Source organism: Rutilus rutilus (assembly GCF_951802725.1).
Source record: "Rutilus rutilus genome assembly, chromosome: 3".
NCBI classification, from domain to species: domain Eukaryota; kingdom Metazoa; phylum Chordata; class Actinopteri; order Cypriniformes; family Leuciscidae; genus Rutilus; species Rutilus rutilus.
In genome coordinates this window covers 10,618,048-10,639,319 of record NC_140211.1, presented here as the reverse complement: position 1 = coordinate 10,639,319, position 21,272 = coordinate 10,618,048, and the positions used below count along the sequence as shown (strand labels likewise).

The window sequence follows — 21,272 nt, the reverse complement described above, 5'->3', positions numbered from 1 at the left end:
TAGTGATAAAGTTAGGTATTTTATTACATGTGAATGATTCTGACATGATGTCACTGTATGCACTGCGCTCCTTCCTCTCCACTCGTCTCAGGTAATAAATGCGTCTTCCAGCTGAGCCTGAGCGTTTGGCGTCGCACGTTCATGTGTTTTGGGGGCGTGGCTTTGGAAGGAGCTCAGAAGGGAGGGGGTGGGAGTGAATGGAAATAATGAGCTGTGTTTATTGCAGATTAAAAGGTCTATAGTCACTCGATTTTTATATTTTCTTTTTCAGAGTACTTACATTTTAATTATGTATTGGTATATAAAGACAGTTTAAACAAATTTGGAATGTTTTTTTTTTAGAAAAAGGATTACCTACCCTACCTTTAACTAGCCTCTTTGCAAAAAACAAAAACAAACACAGACATGCCTACTTTACAGGTAGGCTATCTCAACCCATCAGTCGAGAAGCCATGTGACAAACTGGAAAGACAACAAAACTCCGTCAACATCAGTCTTGGTTTCATTTCTAAACCGTTTTGAACTGTTGGACCAAAAATGACGGAACAACAGCACGAAGAAAAACGCTACGATCCCAATGACACGACGCTGAAGTTTGTAACGCGCCAGGATGACATAAGTATGTATTTACTACTGTTTATAAAAAAAAAAAAATGTATATTAGTTTTTATTTTAAGGAGGCAGAGAGAAACTGAAACCAAGTTGCGCTTTAATTGTCTCAATAATCCCAACGGCTGTTAAATTTAGATTCGCTAGGCATTCGGTTTCATACCATTAAACTCTCTGGCAATTAAATTTCTTCAGCCCAAACCAATCCAAATATAGCACAAGGCTAATTTCAAGAAATAAAATATTAATTATCCCTATAAATCAATTTAACTATGACATTATGATACCAAACTAACATTTATTGCACAAGGCTGTTTTTGAAACTGGCATTTCACATCTTTAAATGTATGCAATAGGGCTACTGTAAATCCATTAAACTACAACACTATTTGGCCTCAAGGAATCAAACCAACTGTAAATTACTCAGAATATCAAATTAATAATAAAAAATTAAATGATGAATCAGTTGATTCACTCTTGAAATGAAGCCATGCACACTGCCTGCACAAGCAATGGCCAAAGGTTTTCGCATATAGAAGCTTGTATTGTCAATAGTACTGAATTTCCTTGTGATTTTGTTAAGTATAAAAATTAACTTTTATATTCAGCCGGGGATGATGACCCTGACACTCGTCGTGCTGAGATGTCATGTGGCCATGCTGTTACTCCACAGTCATTGACTGGCTGGTGTCGAAGTCTACTTGACCAGGTATTTAGAATAAAGAATCAGTACTTCTTAACAGGCACATACTTACAGTAATCTATAATTATTTCTGCCTTTCATTCTCAGGGTCAGCACAAGTTTTTGTGCCCCGCACTTAAAGATGACACAGTACAAAGATGCAATGCAGAATGGCCCTATGTGGAGGTGCGGAGGTTGGCTGTACTGACACAGGAGGAACAGAGCCATTTTGAAGAGACAATGGCTGTCCTGGCTGCAGCTGAGTACTGCGAACACAAAACAGTGAGTTACTGGTGCACACTCAGATGCATGTATCCAAAAATAATTGCATCCTTGTATATTCATATGTTAAGGATGCAATTTTTTTTCTATTTTTATTAAAGGTGACATATTATGCCCCTTTTCACAAGATGTAATATAAATCTACGGTGTCCCCAGAATGTGTCTGCAAAATTTCAGCTCTAAATACTTCCCAGATCATTTATTAGCTTGTCAAATATGCCCATTTTAGGGTGTGAACAAAAACGCACTGTTTTTGTGTGTCCCTTTAAATGCAAATGAGCTGCTGCTCCCTGTCCTGTTCAGAACAGGGCCATGAGCTTCGGATATTCAGGTGTTGTGCCGAATTTCGATCCCCGCCAAATTATTACCCCCCTAGCATTGGTAGGTTTAGGATTAGTTGCGAGGGAGGGGTTAGGATTAGGCAATCAGGTATTGACTTCAACGAGGGTAATAATTTGGCAGGGGGTCTAAATTCGGCACAACACCGGCAATAACAAAACATGCGAATAATCTCACTCATCCAAAATCTCAGAAATAACCAGTAGCGGAGTGCAGCCTTACAGAGAGACTCAGGAAGAGGTTGCAACTTTTAGAAACACCTGGGCATTTCTAAATGGTTAGTGGATACATTTATGTAGCTGTTGTGGAGTTACATTGATTTATTTCATCGACTTACATGTACCATCATGTTTAACTTTTACACAAGTTGACGCAGTTCCCTTAGGTCTTTATAAGACAGCTGTGAGATTTTTTGGTCAAAATACCACAAGGATGAAGCCTGAGCGAGAGATGGCATGCTTTGCGTTAGAACAGCCGTGGGTGGAAACGTGCAGATTTAGGGTCGGCAATATTATAATAAGATCTCCTTCCTACGTCAGAAGGGGAGCGAAATCTGATTTATTTTTTTGACATGCTTGCAGAGAAAGGCTTACCAAAACAAAGTTACTGGGTTGTCACTTTTCACGTTTTCTGGGTTGGTAGATGCACCGGTGACCCGATTATAGCACTTAAACATGGAAAAAGTCCGATTTTCATATGTCCGCTTTAAAATGTTACTTAGAATATGCTTCTTTTCCCATTCCTTGATCATTAACTTTATCTATTTACCTTTATTTACCAGTGTCCTGGCTGTCAAACATTTGTTGAGAGAGAAGACATTACCAACCTCTGTGCCATTTGCACAATCTGCACAGCTGAGATGGGTCGGACATATCAGTTCTGCTGGCAGTGTATGAGAGAGTGGAAAGGTCCAGGCCCTCGATCTGACCGCTGTGACAACCCTGACTGCACCAATCCCGACATCGAAAAGCTGGCAAAATGTCGTGATATAACACTCCCTGAAGTTAAAAATGTGAGTTGTCCCTCCATGCGGGCTTGCCCCACTTGTGGCAATCTTGTTGAGCACAACACAAAAGGGTGCAAGAATATCATATGTAATCGCTGCAGGGTAGAATTCTGCTTCGTCTGCCTGAAAGTCACTAAAATATGTTTACCAACAAGCAGTTGGTACATTGGCTGTTCAGCTGGGGTCGCGCCACGGCAGACTTCCATTCCTATCTGGAATAGAAGTGAAAACAATTGAAGAAGCCAATCAAAATGACACGTTAAAGGCTATATTAAAATGTTCCATTCCTTGTGTGTAATAAATAAGCTGTGATTTTATGCAAAAATCAAATATGTAAGTTGAAGGCTTTTTGTGTAGATTTCTGTCCATTGCTCTTGTTCTCTAAATAAAATGGAATGGAATAAAATGTGTTCATAATTGTCACATGGCCTGCCAAATTTGTTGTGGCATAACTGCACTATATGAAAATGAAGTCAGTTAGCTGATGAATATTGTGCCATGGGATATTTAATCAGTACTAAAAAGAAAAGCAGAAAAATTGTGGTTTTTGAAAGTTGTAAATAAAACAAAGATTATAGGAGAAATCTTTCCCAAAAAAATTATAATTGTGCTTTCAATTTGTTATTTGCCATTTCTTTGTGTACTTTACTAGTAGTTTCTGAGTGAAATCTGTTGCAGATATCCTTCTGGCAAAGAAACTGAGTGGAATGGAGGTATACTGGTTTTGGTTTTTGTTATACTGAAACCAAAAATCTATGCTGACATTTTATTTTCTGAGAAATGTGCCGAGATTCCAGTGGACAAAGTTCCTTTATTCTTCTCTGGAAATTTCTTAATCCAATAGCTCAAATGTTAAGACAGGTAAACAATTTAATTATATGGCAAATGTTGAATGGAGTTTCCCTTAAGGCCCTATGAAAATAGGAACTGGTTTTTCAGCTCAGATGTAGTGCCAACAAAAGTTAAGATGCAATACAACTAAATAATGCAACAATTAAGCGTGCAAAACCTACTGATAAAAACGGTACATTCTAGGTTGCATGATAATGTAGCTGATTATGGTACATCTCACACTGATGTGAGCTCTTTTTCCAGTGAGGTAATCTGAGCTAAACGGGGAACAAGGTGAAGTCTTAAATCACAGGAGAACGAGAGAAGACCTTGATACCTGTCTCAGTTCTTTTTTAATATTACTGAAACAAGTCTTGAGACCTTTAAGACATCATCAGGCATTCCAGTGATCATTCTGAAAATCTTATATTTGTCATTATAATGCAGACATCACAATATTATAGACATTTCAAACTAATGAAGCACGTATAGAGACTTTTTTTTTACTGATTATGTGTTTATTTAGCATGAGGCAATGTACTTAATTCTAAACAAGAAAATGTAATAAAATTTTACAACAAAATAATTGGACCCATCTGTTAACTTTGATGAAAAAAAAACAACAACTTAATAGGGGCTATTCAGATGCAGAACTTTGACTGGACGTTGTCTGCTGAGACTTGAGCTTCTTGTAGTATTTCTGGAGGAGGGAGAGAAAGAGGATAAAAGGTAACTAAATAAATGAGAGTGTTCAGAATGGACTTTAACAGCATTTAAAATAATATTTAATCCCAATAAGTAAATAAGGTGCAATTAACATTCAGAAATGAAATAGAAACTTGTACCTCCATGTTCTGGTAATGCCTTAGGCTACTACAGTGACTTTTCTTAGCAGTTTCCTCATTGCCATAGAACAAAGAGCAGAGTCTGCAGAAGAAACCTGTCTTGGGCACCACAAAGTCAACCCCTGTGAAACACAGATAAAAAAAATAAATAAAAAAAAATCAGCTTGGAGGTGATGTGATAAAGCATATGATTCAGTCATTGTTCACAGCATTATCAAACAAAGCCTTTTTGGTTATAGAAAGCCAATAATTTAGAGCTGATGTTAGTGTCGTTTGTAGTGGATCTCTTACCAATGGGGTTGTCTGGGCTAAACGGGGGCAAGGTGAAGTCTTCACTCACAGGGGATTGAGAGCGGGCCTTTTTAACCTCGGGTTCCTGTATCGACTCAGTCTCCCGACGTTGCTTGGACTCTTCTGCAAATTAAAATGAAGGAAAGGTATAAGTGAGAACATGCAACGGTACAAAAAACCCCAGCTAAAATATATTAATATGTGATGTAAAATAGTTGTCTATGAGATTGAATACCTTTGATAGTGGATTTTTTATCAGAGACTGGTGTGCCAACAATATCGCTTTCTGACTTAGCAGAATTGTCATCATCTTTAGCTCTAGGCCTGTCCTCTTCTGACCCTGAAGAGAGCTCCAGACTCAATGAATCTGGAACTGTTTCAGTCATTTGCGGTTCTGGCTTAACATTAAGATCCATGGATTCTAGAGCTGCAGGAGGACTCTCGCTTATGGAAGCAGCTGCCGCTGGTTCACACTCCGCACTCATCTCGGGCTCCTCTTCTTCTTCAGCACTCTTTGTCGCCCCTCTTTTACCCCTTGTGGATCGCCTCACTAAAAAGAGCAAAAAGGGGACAACAGTGATTACAAAACCCACGTGCCGTTTAGACTTTAAAAAAAACCCTCCTTTCTATCTTTTACTCACCTGGGGTCTGACGAGCCCTCTTTTTGGCCCTTGTAGCTCTCTTTTTAATATGCTTCTCCTCTTTGATCTCTTCGCTAGGTGGTTGTTCGTCTTCCTCCTCCCCAACTTCATCCACAGTTACAAAATTCATCTTGCGGAGCTCTTCCAGGTCACATGAATCCTCTTCGTGGCTTGGTGATTTCACAGGCTCCTCTGGTATGATTGGTGTTCTTCTTCTGGGACTGGTTGGCTTGGCTTCACTTTTCTCCAATTCCTCAATCTCCTCATCGTCACCTTTGGCCTCATCCAAGGTTACAAGAGTCTAAAAAAAATAAAAAAAGGCCATGTAAACATACAGGAAAGAACTAAACCAAACCAAGGTAGCCTTAATGATGGGTTTAAATACAATTGAAGTGTTGGCAACCAAAAAAAGAACTGACCTCAGGGTTGAATGAATCAAATTCCTCCTCTTCATCAACAATCTCATCCAACGTTACCAGGCCTTGAAGTTCTTTGTCCAACTGGTATTCTTCACCCCCCGTTTCATCTTCTCCAACCTCATCAACTGTTAAAAGTCCTTCAGGAACTTCATCAGCCTTTGACCGCTGATCCTCATTTGATTCATCAGGATAATCTTCCTCACCCTCACTGACCTCATCAAGAGTAACCAAAGCATCATGGGATGGAAGTTCAGAGATCACAGTCGCCTCATCTTTACTGTCCATCTCTGGGGCAGATGTTTCAGGCAGTTTGGGTTGGTCATCTTCTGATTTCACTAAAGTTTCTGCAGAAGTTGGTGGGCAGCCTTCCTTTTGTGAAGGAGAGGAGGAAACTGCCTGGCTTGGCTCAAATTCATCCAAGACCCCAATGTCAGTGCTTTCTTTCACGGTTGAAAGGGTCTCAACATTGGCATCCATCTTGGCTGAAGCACTTTCTGCTACAGTACAAAGCTCTGTTGTCTCGTTCTTAACAACAGCAGTTTCCATCCCATCTGTTCCCAGCAGTTTATCAACACACTCTTCCTGAGACTCTTCTGGCTCTTGAGATGCGACCACTTCCGCAACTGCCGTGGTTTCTTCAGTCTTGGTGTCCATTTTGTCCATACATTCAATAACTCCAGGTTCCCCTGTCTCAGAAGGTATAGTCTTGTTAGAATGTTCTGGTGTATTAGCTTGACTTGACTGTGCAATAGGAGAAACGATAGAATGGGGATCGGGTTCATCCTGAATCTTCTCGTCCCTAGCTGAAGACTCTGCGTTTGGGGCCACAGTGTCCTCTTCATCTGGGGCCACAGTGTCCTCTGCATCATCCCCTACTTCGTCAACGGTGACAAACTCATCAATGTTAAATGGAAAAGGTTCTTCATCGTTTTCCTGGAAAGCACAAATTCCTAATCAGCAACGTCTATTTTTCCAGTTATTAGACCGCAATCGTGTTCAATGTTGATGCTTACCTTTTCGGTTGTCCTTGTTTTTGAGTGACTCCTTGAAGGTTGTGAGTTTTTGCTATGACTCTATAAAAAAAAGCAAAAACAACAAATCAAGCAAAAACATTAACATTTCAGAGCAATTTCACAACTGAAGAAACAGAACCATCAAAGTAAAAACTGTCTTAACTATATATATATATATATAAAATATATGGTCCTTCTCACCCTGCGATCAACATCATGCCCCCTTGATCGCTTTGATGGAGGACTGGATTCTCGCCTACTTCTTCGGGTGGATGATCCCCCACGCCTGGTGGTAGGACCATCTTCTTCAGAATTACCCCTGTTCCTGTGCCTAGAAGCTGACTCCTTCTCTGGGGATGAGGTGTCCACAGGCCTGCTTCTGGACCCAGAGTTCTGAGACTTTTTCTCTTTTTCTGCTTGTTTTTTGTTCTCTGCTTGAGTGGTTTTCTTCGTCGCTTGAGCAGGTTTCTTTGAGCTTGATGGACCTTTTGTGGTTGTCTTCTCTGCAGCTTTTTTCTCCATCTCTGCCTTCTGTTTGGCTTCCTCTTCAGCACGTTTTAATGAAGACTGTAAGCGACACTGATGGACAGCTAATTCAAGGGCCTTCAAAATTTCCTGCGTAACCGGAGGAAAGTCCAGAGAGTCGTCGTCGATCTGTAAGGGCTCAGGCACTGTTTGGGGAAGGTTTGAGGCAATATTAACTGTGACAGATGAATTACTGACAGTTTGATCAGAAGTGGAGGGCAGATCAGAGGCAGAATCTAAAGTCGAAATGGAGTCAGATGCAACGGCTGCAAGTTCAGTTTGATTACTTGACTCATGGTTAATGTCCGCCTCTAAAGATTCAGTTGGTGTCACTATCAAGTCATTCGATTGACCCTCGTTGATCTTGAGCTCCTGTTGTCCACATGCTTCCTCTTTGACATCAGTGCCTTTGGTAGGTTCTTCTGGACTCTGTGTCTCCATGGCCTCTACTGCCGTTTCCTCACTGCTCACAGCTGAAGCAACAATATCCATATCTGACTTGGACTCAACATCCTTGTCGTCGTCTTGCTTATCATTGTCAATTTTGCTTTCTTCCACAGATGTAGGAACCAATTCTTTGGGAGCATCTTCAGCCTGTGGGGCATTCTGATTGTCGTTCGCGAGTGAAGTCAATGTCTGATCAGTTGTGTCAAATAAGACAACAGATTCTGAAGAAGCCAATTCATACTCTGCTTTTGCAGACACCACCGAAACAGCGGATTCTCCTGAGGGAACTGAGGATGCCAATTCAAGATTTGCTTTCCCAGGTTCAACTGAAACTGAAGATTCTGAAGCAGGAACAGAGGATGTAATTTCAAGCACTGTTTTTCCAGATTCAGAAGCAGGAACAGAGGATCCAACTACATTCTCTGTGTTCACAGACTCAACTGAAACAGCAGATTCTGATGCAGGAGCAGATGATTCAACTTCAAGCTCTGCTTTCCCAGACTCAACTGAAACTGCAGATTCTGAAGCAGGAACAGATGATTCAACGTCAAGCTTTGCTTTCCCAGACTCAACTGAAACGGCAGATTCTGAAGAGGGAACAGATGATTCAACGTCAAGCTTTGCTTTCCCAGACTCAACTGAAATGGCAGATTCTGAAGAGGGAACAGATGACTGAACTTCAAGCTTTGCTTTCCCAGACTCAACTGAAACAGCAGATTCTGATGAGGGAACAGATGATTCAACTTCAAGCTTTGCTTTCCCAGACTCAACTGAAATGGCAGATTCTGAAGAGGGAACAGAGGATCCAATTTCAAGCTCCTTGTTCATAGACTCAGGTTCTGCACTGGGAACTAAGGATCCAGCTTCATGCTCTTTTTTCACAGATTCAGTCTCCGGGGTCACCATGACAGTTTCAGTAACAGCTTGGGTATCCATCTCTTCTTTAATCTCAGGAGTAGGTACATTAGCAGGCATTCCAACTGCAGTGTCTTTGGGTGCTACAGTAACTTGGGTTTTCAACTTCAACTTTTCTTCACTGTGCACAGTAGATGTAGTAGATGCACCAGAAGCTGCTGCTGCAGCCACTGGCTTTTTAGCTTTGGCCGTATTAGGTTTACTTTCTGTTGCTGCTGATTGACCAGGAGGCTTCGTTCTAAGAGGAGAAAATTATTTAGAAATTTCCAGAATCACTGTATAAAGAAAAGCTAAATATTTAGTTCTTCGCCTCTTACCCTTTCGCATCTTGCTTCTTTTTCAGCTGTTAAATAAATAACAACATGTTAAGGTATTAATTGCCACTGTGAAACAAGTGATGCTACACATACAAATGGCTAACAAAACCTGCTAAACTACCTTGATTGGTTTGGCCAGTTGGAAGTTGAGGGTATTGTTCTGGACTACACAACGAAACTTAAGGAAGCGGATGAAAATAGCCCTAGCCATAGCAGCATTCTCCATTTCAAAAATCATCTGAGATTGAAAGAAAATTAAAAACAATATTACAACAGTCAGCTGAGATATTTTACTTTCCTTTAATAATGGAAATAGATCTGCAGATATTATGCAAGTAAAAATAAGTTTAAATTTGAGTTTCTTACCCTGCCATTTAGAGGCAAAACCTTCTTGAATTTACCATAGCGTTTGATTACGGTCTCTACTTCTTTGTTTGCCACAAGTGTTTTTGGTACATTACTAACAATGAGAAGGCGTTCTGGCAATGTGATGATTTCCTGTGGTCAGAAGGGGAAAAAAAACATTCACTATAGAATAGTCTGAGACATGATACAAGTTATTTCATTTTATTTTAAGTCAGTGTTATCTCTTCAGCATTTACTTACAGGTGATTTCTCCATGCCCATGATCACTCTGAAAACTGACTCCTTTGGGAAGAAAAGGATAAAACAGTTGGTCAGTACTAACCAGTATTAATCAAGAGTATAAATGTACTTGAGACGTAATGCACTCTCTCTCTTATAGACAACAAAGAGAGCCCATTTTGCCAGTGTTGTGTTCTTAAATGAGAACAGAGTGTTTAAAGCAACTGTAAGTAATCCATGAATAGGTACGAAATTCAGTGAAAAGAGTGGATTGCTTTACAGCAGTACGTCACACAATATGTCACACCAACGTAGCTTTAATGAAGAAGTATTATTAGTACAGACATCATGAAAGAGGCTAAGAGACCAAAGAGACCGTTGACAGAAGAATCTACAAAAAAAAATAAATAAGTGGGCATGACATTGGAAACTGTTTGGTCTTGACGGTAGCTGTCCGTTTCAGGAGAAAAAAAACCTACTTGCCAGTGTTATTTATGATAGACAGCAAAGTAGGCTATAATCTTATCAATGGCATCCCTATCTCAGAGTTTTGTAGTTTGTCTGGGATGTGAAAAGTCTTCTTACAGTCCTGTCTCAGGATAGCATGCAAATAAATACCACTCATGGCAGGTAAGCTTCGAAAGTCTGCAACCTTCCAAACCTATCTCTGTTAGCTTGTGATAGTCCAGGGGTTCTCAACTCTGGTCCCCGTGGTCCAAATTCCTGCGGAGTTTAGCTCCAACTCTAATCGAACACACCTGAACAAGCTATTCAAGGTCTTCAGACTAACTAGAAAGTTACAGCCAGGTGTGTTCCATCAAGGTTGGAGCAAAACTCTGATGGAAAGTGGACCTCGAGGGCCAGAGTTGAAACCTCTGTAATACTCCACACTACAGAGGTTCTCAAACTTTTGGAACTAAAGCCCCCCCAAAAGCCTCCCCTTTTATGTGACAATCTTACAATTCACGGTTCAATGTTGGACAGCGCAAGCCTGATGTCATCCTCCACGTGGAGCCGATTTCGGTACTTGGTTTACAAGGCAGTCAATTCTGAAAACCCGGCCTCACACAGATAAGTTGAGGCGAATGGAAGAAGTAATTTTGCGTCGTCGTCAGACAACTGCAGTCATCACACTCAATCCCAACGAAGGCAGAGAGCAAGAGCTATAGAGGTGTCGCAATTTGGTATCGCTCTTTAAATCCACTGACTGCTCCTCTATCTCTACTGAAAGGTCTTTTCCAGGACAACTGAAGGGATTTCTGACCCAAACAAATGAACTGAAATCCTCACTAAAATAACGACCGAATTGTTGTCTCAGTCCTTTAGCACTGCCTTTTTGTCTGAAGGAAGAAAGATGTTGGCATCTCTCCCTTCCATTGATGCGTTCAACAAATTCTACCAGTCGAAAATGTCTGCAAGGTATGACAACTGCACTAACCACAGGGGCTTGTCCAGGAATCCGCATCAACAAGAAACAACTTTACCTCTGAACGCAATTAGTAGAGGTGTTTTTGTTTTGTTTTTATGTAGAGCTCAACACTGTCAAATGTATAGCATGTACAAATGGCCTATAGTAGGGGGCTCTAAAGTTGCAAAAATACACAAAACTACAGACAGTTGCTATAATAAAACTGAGGTAAGAACCAACGATTTCTATGTTTCTAGGACATTTATAAAATAGTTTTTCCTCTTTATAATTTCAGACAGAGATGGAGTGCACACTCACGGTGTAGTTCAGGTCTATAGGTTGCACCATCATCTTTACGGTTATCTCTTTCTCTTTCACTTTAGCTGGGTTCTCAGAGCAGGCCTTCACCATTGCTTCAACTGCCTCTGTGTTGGGCATCTGTAGGTAGGCCTAAAAAAGCATACAAATACTGTTAAAATACATAATACAATATGATATGAATACTAATAACAATATAATAACAAAAAGACCACATCCATTTTTTAAAATCAAGGATTTATGTAATCTTTGCAGTGTCATTCAACAAAGACAGGAAATAGGAATCAGTGCCATTGACAATGTAAGTTAATCAGCTAATGTATATGTTAGGAATGTTTTTATTGTTCGCAACTTATAAACCAGCTCATATCAATCCCTTCTAGTAGCATCAGCTAACTTTAGCAGAAAATCATTGTTTAACTATCATGGAAAAGAATTGCCTATATATATATATATATATATATATATATATATATATATATATTTTTTTTTTATGGATACTAAGGCTACCAAATTTGAGATTTCTGATCCAGTTTGATTGCAGGCTTCCATGGCTGCAATATACTGCGTTTTCCACCAAATGTCAACTAGTGATGTCGAAATACTTCACACAAGTAACAAAGTAACTGGCTGTAGCATTGTTGTTTTTTTTTTTTTTTTTTTAACACGTATTTGAACTTAGCATGTTTCCTAAATCTCTGCAAACATATTATTGTATTTTTATGCTTTAGTACAGTAAAAAAAATTACATACAGCACCTTTAAATGTTATTACCTTCTGTTGAGTGATTGCTATGACAGGAGTTGCAATGAACCCATATGGTTTAGCAAGATTGGTGAGGTCATCCTCAGTAACCCCTTCCTCTGGAAGATTCGTAATCTCGACTATATTTTTTCTCCAGGGTACTTCCTGTAGTCAAAGAAAGAAGGTAGAAGTAGTTATTATTTGTAAAAATTATATATACTGTAAGTTTGTGTATATACAGTTTAGAGGGAGAACACCAAATAACATACCTTCTTTATAAACTTCTTGGCAACTGCGGTCTCTGCCAAATTACACAAACAAATGTTATACAGATTGTCCAACATGACCACCGGAACAACTACAAAGGAAGATGCAGTAACTTACCTGAACCCTTAACAGTGGGTTTAACTTTAGCTGCCTGTACCATCTTTTTGGGGTCGTTCGGTTTTGCCTTGGTTACTTGAGGTGTCTTGAAACCTGGCAACTCTTTTGCTTTAGCTGGCTGAGATGCCTTCACTGGATTTGCAACCTTCACTGGATTTGCAACCCTCACAGGATTTGCACCTTTCACTGGATTTGCACCTTTCACTGGATTTGCACCCTTCATTTTCGCTGACTGAGTTGGTTTTGTCATGGTCACCTCTTTTCTATAATAAGTCACAAATACATTCACAGAACCATTTGTAAAATGTTCAAAACAGGCATATAATCTTAAAAAAAAAATAATAATAATCTGGTTAATTTTTAGATGTACTGCAAAACCACTGCATGCATGAGAACTTACTTCTTGAAAGGTTTCCTCCTATCATCATCATCTCTTGCATCCTACAAAAGTGCACAGATCGGATTTAATGGCAGAGCTTGGCATAGTTCACATCTCTAAGTGGACTTGACAGACATACCTTCTCCATGCAGATCCTAATGATTTGACCACGAATTGTCAGGTTCTTAAAGTTGAGCAGAGCTTTGGCATCCTCCTCTCTCTCCATACATACAGAGGCCTGAAGAGAAGAATCACAAACGTTTGCTTTCACAAATTAGCGGCAATTTGGGGATGGCAATCGCTTGAATGGTGGGTTCATTATTACTCTTAATGAAAAGCACAACAACAAAACAGTATAACGACAAACTCGCTTATATTAAACATAGAACTTTTAACAAAACGAATAAGATGGCGTTATTAGCAAAAGGAATAAGCATGGCAGACTCATTCCAGTGGTACGCTTGAACGTGTGTGTGTAAATTAGAAGTGTTTCCTCTGGAAGTTGCCACCTTCATCAGGGAAAGTTTACAGACTGCCTAATTAATGTTTGCAGGTTCCCAATTAGCATTGGGTTTAAATCCAAAATATTGCCAAATAGGTGCTTTTACATTTTACATTGAAACCAAATCTTCTGCCATCGTGTTGTCAGTAATCTCGCAGTCTTGCCTCACTCTCGTCACGTGAAATCTGACTCCTGCTGCTGATCTGTGCTGCGACTGTCGCTCGACTCACGCTGAATTAACCAGGCATGGTCTGTTTTTAAATTGTAGTGTCTGTTCTCTAACTGAACTAAATCATTTGTATTAGTATAAAAAACAACCAAAAAAACAACGGTGGAGGGCGGGGCCGGGCAAGTTATGTAATCGGTGCGCAGCCGACTATCGCAGCAAGCCTAATTCTGAGAATTCATCTTAGCCATTACAGGAATAAATGTAAATAAAAAGTTAAAGTTAAAGTTAAACTGTTATATTAATTCACAATATTGCAGTGTTTACCTCTCGAATTGCCTTCAGGAGGATGGCAGTGTATATCTTGCCAAAAGGTTCAATTGCATCAGACAGTTCTTTGTTGGTAGTCCCATGAGGAAGTCCAATGAGCCTCAGCAAACATGATGTGCCCGGGGCATCCCTGCCTTTAGGCTTCATATCATGCAAAAACAAAGATAGCAATTAGATTTCATATTTTTAGCACAGATACTCTTATCTTTTTTTTTTTTCCAAAAGTGTTTTCTAATGACCCTGCAGCAAATACGACAATATAATGACCTTAAAGCCAAAGTAATAAAGGAACAAGCACATTTACAACTGCATGTAACTGCTGTATGAAGATGTACCTTTGGAGCGCTGGGGGTCTTTGTGACGGCGGTTCTGCTTGACTTGGAGTATTCAGTTCTCTTAGGTGGTGAAGGACGTTTCCAGCTACTGCTGCTGCTTCCCTTTGATGAGGAAGTAGAGGAAACGCTCTTCTTTTTTGCTAGCTCAGCCAGCAAGGCTGGTGCCAAGGACTTCACCACAGCCTTCAAAGTATTACTGTCTGTAATTGAGGAAAGCTCAGCTGTGGGGGAGAAAAGAACTTCATGTAGTAGTACACCAAGTGATTTGAAAGCACACAAAAAAATAAAAAACATTATACATTGCATTGCAAGAGCATTGTAATAAGTGATCTTACCTGATGACATGAGTTTCATGGCCAGTCGTTCACTACTGCTGGATCTCTGCAGCCGGGAGGGGCTGCTCCGGCGGGGACTCGAACGGCGTGCAGGAGAGCGCCTACTGTAACCTGGAGACCTTGATCGTTGAGATGGAGGACTACGGGACCTTCGTCTGTAAGGACTTCCTCGAGACTTCCTATGGGGGGACCGGCTGTGACTTCTGCTACGCCGGTGCCTTCTAGGGCTTCGGGATCGGGAACGGGAGCGTTTACGACGGCTTGAAGAGTCATGGTGCCGCTTCGGACTGGGGGACCTGGAGTACGAGTGTGATCGGGTGTGCCGCTTTGAGCTGCTGTGTTCTGATTTGGGCTCAGGTCTGTGGATGATTGACATTTTTTAAGTGAATTTGTGCCATTTAAATGGACAATTGTCTTAAAGTATAAGATATATATATATACACTTTTTTTTTTTTTGAGACCTAAATGCTCAAGATTGATTTTGGTAGGGATTTACCTTGAAACTGAGACAGACTCAACATTCCAGTCAGGGTATCTATAATAAAAATAAATATATGGCTTTTCGTTAGTTAAATGAGAATTTACCCTATGGAATTCTTAGGTAAAGGAGAACATGAGCAATAGGAGCAAATAATAAAACACTCACTGTTTCCTAAGACGCCTACAACTCTCAATGTGAAGATTTGTGTTCTGATGTTCAAGCCAGTCCTGTGAACAAAACAAAACAAAGAAAATACTTTAACAATGTCTTTGCTTTTAAAAGAATGCTTTAATTAGTAAGTGTTTTAAACAGTGCAACTGATTATAAAAAAAATTGGTGTAACAGATGACCAAGATCTGTAAGTAGATCTTAAAAAAAAAATTAAATTAAATACCAGAGGTCAAAAAGTAAGACATGATAAAGCTGGTTTAACCCACTATAGTCTCATTAGTGCATAACAAAAATTGTCCATGATTGTCACGACAAAACTTCTTCAACATGAAGAAAAAAAAAAAGAAAAAGAAAAAAAGGTCCAAAGTGTGTTCTTCAGGTACACATCTGAGATCACCATCTGCCTTTTGTCTTCAGCACTGTGGAAAGTCATCAGGTCTGCCTTCACAATATTTTTTTCAGCCAGTCCAAGGTCTTAAACAAGGTCTCAGCAAAATGGTTTTTCATCAGGCTTCCCCAGGTTCCCAGAAAACGGACCGATTCATTTTCTTCTGAAGCTGGAAATGGCTTGGAGTAGACAAGATGCAACTTTTTTTTTCAGCCATGGTTTACCAGCTGTATTATCTACTCTATTTACATCAGCTTATTGGCTTTTTTTTTTTTACCCACAATGAACTGCACAATTATTGAGCAACTGAAGTTAACAAACATTAAAATTTCATTATAGGTTTCTGATATTTTATTTCAGATTTAAATTTAGTACAGTTTTTAGCTCAAAGTTCACCAACACATCGAAATGAATTAAACAGCAATCGAGACCCTTTACATACACCGAATAATGCAAAATAATGCAAACAAATGAGGCACTACTGGGTAAGAAGATACTCACCTTAATCTGGACACATTCAATGTTACATAGAGAGCATGTATGAGGAAAGATTCTTGGAGTAGCTGCTGAGTAATCATTCATCATGGTAGGAGTCGGAAGCCTCTTGGTGGCGGGCACGTTGATTGGAGGAGAAAGGAACGGGATCCAGTTGGCATTCGGACCTCCGGAGATATTGTCCATGGCCATCATTGGAAGAAGCCCAAGTTGAGGCGGCATCTGCGCTGGAGGTCGACTGGGGGGTGGCAGAACAGTCTGGGATGCAGATGGTCTCACTGGGATCGTCTTCACGAGTCTTGGATCTCCTGGTGGAGGTTTCTGAAGCTTTGGAACAGGGACTGGAGCTGGCTGGCACGGCTGAGGATGCTTTGTGATGTCCATGCCACTGAAGGGTGGTTTAGAGACCTCACTCACATACTTTGGTGACTCTTTAGGCAGGTGTTGTTCACTTGCGTAGCCATCCGCGCTCTCCTCGGGGTAGCCAAATTTGCTAGAATGTCCATAGTCAATGACTTGAGATCTCGCATCAACGTCCCTTTTCACTTTACGCATACGGATGTCCCGCAAAATAAACGGTAGGTTGTCAGGAGTCAGCTGATCATCTGGATAGTGACTTAGAAGCTCAAGGTCCTCATTGGAGAGTCCAAAGCTGGCTAGGATGCTGCTGGCACTTTCAGAGGTGTAACGTGAAGGCCGCTGTTCTGGTGGAGGTTGGCTGTCCAAACCGCTTGATCCTCCGCCAAAACCCGGAGACTGGAACAGCTGTGAGGAACTGGAAGGACGATCCAAGCTTGATGATCCGAAGAGCTTGCTGGGGCCTTGGTATATGGACCAGTCCACCTCATCAGATCTCGAAGACCCTGAAAAGATGTTCCCTCCGGAGGAAAGCACGTCATCCCTTGTGTCCTTTCTCATGCGGGGATCTACTTTTTTGGGTTGCTGGAGCATTTGAGTGAGAAGGCGCACTTCCTCGCGGGCTCCCCGAAGGTTCTGGTCTATGGCGGCTTCAAGATCTGGGGAAATCTGCGGCTGCCGTTGTCCTAGTGAGAAGGGCTGGTTGACCAATCCCCCACGAGAACCGGACATTGAACCTGGGCCAAGACGGGCTGCCCCCAGCTCCATTCGAGGCTGTGACCCAAGACCATACTGGCCGGGCACAACGGGTCTCTGAGCGCTGGGGAACAGCCCTCCACGGGGATTATACAAGGGATGCGACATGGTGACCTTAAGCAAGTTGAGCAAGGTCAAAGCAGGTGTTGCAATTGCAGACGGAGTGACGCTTGTGCCAGCAATTGCATTCAGCTGGTGCAGTGCCAACTGAGTCTTTATCTGTGCCAACTGGAGGGAGACGGGGCCTAAGACCGGCAGACTCCCAAAATGTCTCAGGGAATTTGCAACAGGGGGCACAAAACTTTCCAAGAACAATGAAAAGCTGGAAAAATTAGGGGAAAAAACACACAGAAAGTGTTATTGGCTTGTCGTCTTCACGTCCTCACACAGAAACTGCAAAACGGCTGCAACCATTTTCCCCTTCTGTCACACTCTCAAATCTCCATCTTCATGGGATTAAAACAGGTTTCCATGTCTTCACTGAAGAAGAAAACAGCAAGCAAAAAAGGACAAGACAGACAAAAGAAAATAATATCACAGCTTTAGAGTATCTTTACACAACATTCATGCAGGAGTTTTAGTGGTTTTCTTTCTTTTTTTTGGCCTGGATATGTACAGGGAGGGACAGACATGCCTTAAGACAGGACAACATGATAGGTCAGACTGTTAATTCATAGATATTAGACAGATGTATATTATGAATGCAGGGTATGCCATCTTGAGCTTTTTTTAATGTCAATGCTGGGTTTTTAAAATAAAACTTGGGAGTCTGAAGTCTGAACGGTCAATATTGTCCATCCATGTAAACAAAGATCACACTAGGTTGATTCATCTTCGTGAACAGTTTAATGAGAAAATAAAGAGACTAAAAGAATCTACTGCTGTAAAATAAACTAAAGAGCTGCTGCACTAAAACAATTCTCAAAACAACAACAAATTCTAAGTGAATAAGGGCTGTTTTTTCCAAAGGATTTCTACAATCTACTTAGGCTTATGGTGCTTTGGGAAACGCAGTACAGAAAGTAAAGCAAAGATGTGAATGGTGAAGGCCTATAATTCATCTCACCCTATCAACCTCAATATTTTTTTCAAATAGTGAAAGTGTCAATCAAATGAAAGTGTTAAAGTCAACAAGAAACGGCATTTATGTTCCATAATGTCAAAAAAAAAATAAGTTAAAAATAAAAATTGTAAGGCAGGACATAATTATATTCCATTGGAATAAAAATAAATTAAAATCTGTCCTTAATGGCCATAATTGGCGTAACCTTAGTTAACAGGCAATTAAGTCGGCATGAAACAAAAGTTCACCATATCTATTTTTCAAATGCGTGTCATTTATCTTATGCTTTGAAATACATAGCCTATTTTTTTTTACCTTAATCTTTAATCAAAATAAATTCTCCAATCATTTAGTCTGCTTAAGCCCTGTCCCTGCAGGCATGCATTAAAAGGATAGAAATGTAAAGAATGTTGGTAATCTAACAGTTGACGGTAATGATTGACTTCCATAGTAGGAAAAAAAATACTATGGAAGTCAATGGCTACAGTCAACTGTCTGGGTTACCAACATTCTTTAATATTCTCTTCAAATATCTTTTGAGTTCATAAGAAAGAAACTCGTACAGGTTTGGAACAACATGAAGGTGAGTAAATGATGACAAAACTTTGATTTTTGGGTGAACTATCCATATAAGCTGCAGCATCCATTTTTTGTCCAATGCCCACATCTCAAAATCCAGTCAAGGAGTCCCAGCCCTAAATTTTTTTCCTCAACAATCTGTTACTCTTTGATATCTGTCACAAGATGGAATAATATAGGCTATATATTTCCATTTCATTGTGGATTTACACTGTTGTGTTAAAAAGTAGCCTAAAACAATATCAAAACGAAAAAAAGAAAGATATTATGAACAAGTTTTTCTCACGAATAATAACGTGCTCTAACAAAATTATGCACAATGAGAATTAAATAAATGAGGTCAATTTTGATTTCAGTATATTCTTCTGATTTAACTGATTAATTCCAAACTTTCTTATACAAAACTTTAAAGGTATTGGTCTCAATATCAGAATTTGAAGGAACATAAAAAAAAAAACTGTATTAACCACCATGCATTTGAAAACCAATAAGACCATTTACTGTCATGACTCAGTAGGAAGTGTTTTAAAGAAAAATATTTACTGCAAAAAACAATTAAAAAAAAAAAAACGTCTCAGACGTGAGGCCGCCATCAGCGACTGAACACAAAATGTCCACTGACCAGCAGCCATTTCTGATAGCAGGCCTACACCTGTATTAAATGACAACCACTGGACAGTGGACACCAGACAGAGCCATTTTAGGGGCATTTTGAAGAAATACACAAACACAAGACTATGTTATAACCCAGCATCTGCTTCAGTTCCCCGGGTAGCAAAACTGAAGCACATGAAGCACAACTAAATCATGTCAAACTGCAAAAAACGGCAAAAACACGTATTTGTGATGAGACTGACCAGCTGACCGATAGACCGTGAAGCGTTATAACCAAACAGAAAACTATAACGCTCCCATTACGACACCGCAAGATCGACCGTCGATCATTTCAATGGCGTTATAGTCTGGATGAGGTGTTTGCGTGATGACGTTTTTGTGGCCAGTGGATCTCATACAAAAATGAAAGCAATGTTTAAATGCACGAAATACGCAATATGGGTGATCTGATGGGCAGATCGGTAGTGAAATCAACTGGATCTGTGCAGGCCTCGGGCTCTGCAGCTTCGCCATGAGTCTCGTTTACCTCGCTCTTCGTCGGCGTCGTCATGTTACAGAGCAACAAGCACTTTATTCGACAAAGAAATCGCCACATTTACACTAACGTTACAAGCGCTATAAAACACTATTACAATGCACCACAGTAACATACCTCGTATTTTAATATGTAAAATCTTACGATGGAAATGCATCCGATGAAGAAAACGCTCCGATTTCAGGGGACGGTCGGTTTGCGTCTCAGACGTGACTACTCGATCGACGAGTTGTAGAGCAATACATATAGTCAGGAAAACCAATCGAACCAGAACCCTTGTGATACGGAAAACTATCAAACTTTCAGTAATACGTAGGCTATACAGACTTATTATTTCGCGGAAAGGATGAACTTTTTTTGCACTGTAGGAAAAGAGAGACAGGTTTTATGCCGTTTCTTGTAAACAACAGAGAGGGAGTCCTTTCCTTCAAGGATATCCAGGAGATGGCAGTGTTTTTATTTTTGAGACTCTGCTGGCTCAGGCAAAGTTGTTAAAACATCACGCCATATCAGTGTAGGCCTACAAACGTTTTTCCCCGATATATTTCAATGAAGTCATAATATATTTATGTATTTTAGCATTGTTAGCATGCGTCATGGTTCACATTTAGTGTGACAAAGCACCTGTAACTTAAGTTACTGAATAATTGTAGGCTTAGTTTTGGGCCAGTCATAATCTGATATTCTGAAGTTCAGACTCTCAGAGTTGCTGCATGTTGATGTTCTTGACATCTAATCCTTGTCACAAGGTCAGAGATTTTGGCACATCAATGTCTCTCTCACATTTCTGCAGCTGAACCGATCTTACTATCACACATCGACTGTCTCACCGCAATTTTTGAAAGAAAATGTATTCAAACTAATGAGATTTTTATTACTTTCATTCTTTGGTACATTTATTTTCTTGTTCGTTGAATTACGTTCTTGTTAATAAGACATTTAGTAATGATGTATTATCATGATGATTTTCAAAAAGCATTGCATTGTCTTCATTGTTGATTTTTTGTTTTTGTAACTTGTAATTTAGTTGTGATCATGAGAAAGAGATTGGTTTGGGATGCTGGTAATGTGCATGTGAATAAAAGCCTAAATTAATCTGTTCATCATATAAAGCGATCGTGTCTCCTCAGAAAAATTGGACTAAACCACTCAATTATATGGATTAAGCCTAGTTTTACGATCTC

The 21,272-nt window shown here is 40.1% G+C and overlaps 2 protein-coding genes across 5 annotated transcripts in view; one reads left to right on the top strand and one right to left on the bottom strand.

Moving 5' to 3' along the window:
* The first annotated feature begins 409 nt into the window (after positions 1-409).
* LOC311287398 (putative E3 ubiquitin-protein ligase ariadne-2) lies at positions 410-3,510 on the top strand. The gene is made up of 4 exons (XM_084404227.1): positions 410-619; positions 1,218-1,318; positions 1,400-1,573; positions 2,694-3,510. The coding sequence occupies exons 1-4, from the start codon at positions 538-540 to the stop codon at positions 3,153-3,155; spliced, it is 819 nt and encodes a 272-aa protein (XP_084260353.1). The 5' UTR covers positions 410-537; the 3' UTR covers positions 3,156-3,510.
* A 735-nt stretch (positions 3,511-4,245) lies between these two features.
* znf638 (zinc finger protein 638) overlaps positions 4,246-21,272 on the bottom strand; it is a 29,138-nt gene continuing 12,111 nt past the window's right edge. Inside the window, exons 1-25 of one of the 4 annotated variants that reach the window (XM_084404224.1) lie at positions 20,206-20,303; positions 16,190-17,618; positions 15,295-15,356; positions 15,145-15,183; positions 14,649-15,007; positions 14,314-14,534; positions 13,976-14,119; positions 13,120-13,218; positions 13,002-13,042; positions 12,602-12,864; positions 12,487-12,518; positions 12,248-12,382; positions 11,474-11,605; positions 9,769-9,810; positions 9,529-9,660; positions 9,284-9,400; positions 9,163-9,188; positions 7,160-9,083; positions 6,959-7,018; positions 5,946-6,878; positions 5,527-5,827; positions 5,121-5,435; positions 4,886-5,008; positions 4,595-4,716; positions 4,246-4,449 (exon numbers count right to left, since the gene is read on the bottom strand). In XM_084404224.1, coding sequence (XP_084260350.1) covers positions 4,387-4,449; positions 4,595-4,716; positions 4,886-5,008; positions 5,121-5,435; positions 5,527-5,827; positions 5,946-6,878; positions 6,959-7,018; positions 7,160-9,083; positions 9,163-9,188; positions 9,284-9,400; positions 9,529-9,660; positions 9,769-9,810; positions 11,474-11,605; positions 12,248-12,382; positions 12,487-12,518; positions 12,602-12,864; positions 13,002-13,042; positions 13,120-13,218; positions 13,976-14,119; positions 14,314-14,534; positions 14,649-15,007; positions 15,145-15,183; positions 15,295-15,356; positions 16,190-17,404 — 6,900 coding nt within the window. In that variant the 5' untranslated portion in view covers positions 17,405-17,618; positions 20,206-20,303 and the 3' untranslated portion in view covers positions 4,246-4,386. Of the gene's footprint in view, positions 4,450-4,594; positions 4,717-4,885; positions 5,009-5,120; positions 5,436-5,526; positions 5,828-5,945; positions 6,879-6,958; positions 7,019-7,159; positions 9,084-9,162; positions 9,189-9,283; positions 9,401-9,528; positions 9,661-9,768; positions 9,811-11,473; positions 11,606-12,247; positions 12,383-12,486; positions 12,519-12,601; positions 12,865-13,001; positions 13,043-13,119; positions 13,219-13,975; positions 14,120-14,313; positions 14,535-14,648; positions 15,008-15,144; positions 15,184-15,294; positions 15,357-16,189; positions 17,777-20,205; positions 20,304-21,272 lie in introns of those variants that run through there. The other 3 variants (XM_084404226.1, XM_084404225.1, XM_084404223.1) reach the window with 3 other exon arrangements.

Excerpts from the sequence above, each read along its gene's own strand:
- LOC311287398 (XM_084404227.1), top strand. The coding sequence starts at position 538 with ATGACGGAACAACAGCACGAAGAAAAACGCTACGATCCCAATGACACG. Across the intron at positions 620-1,217 it reads AACGCGCCAGGATGACATAA|CCGGGGATGATGACCCTGAC; the intron begins GTATGTATTTAC and ends TTTTATATTCAG. Across the intron at positions 1,574-2,693 it reads AGTACTGCGAACACAAAACA|TGTCCTGGCTGTCAAACATT; the intron begins GTGAGTTACTGG and ends TTTATTTACCAG.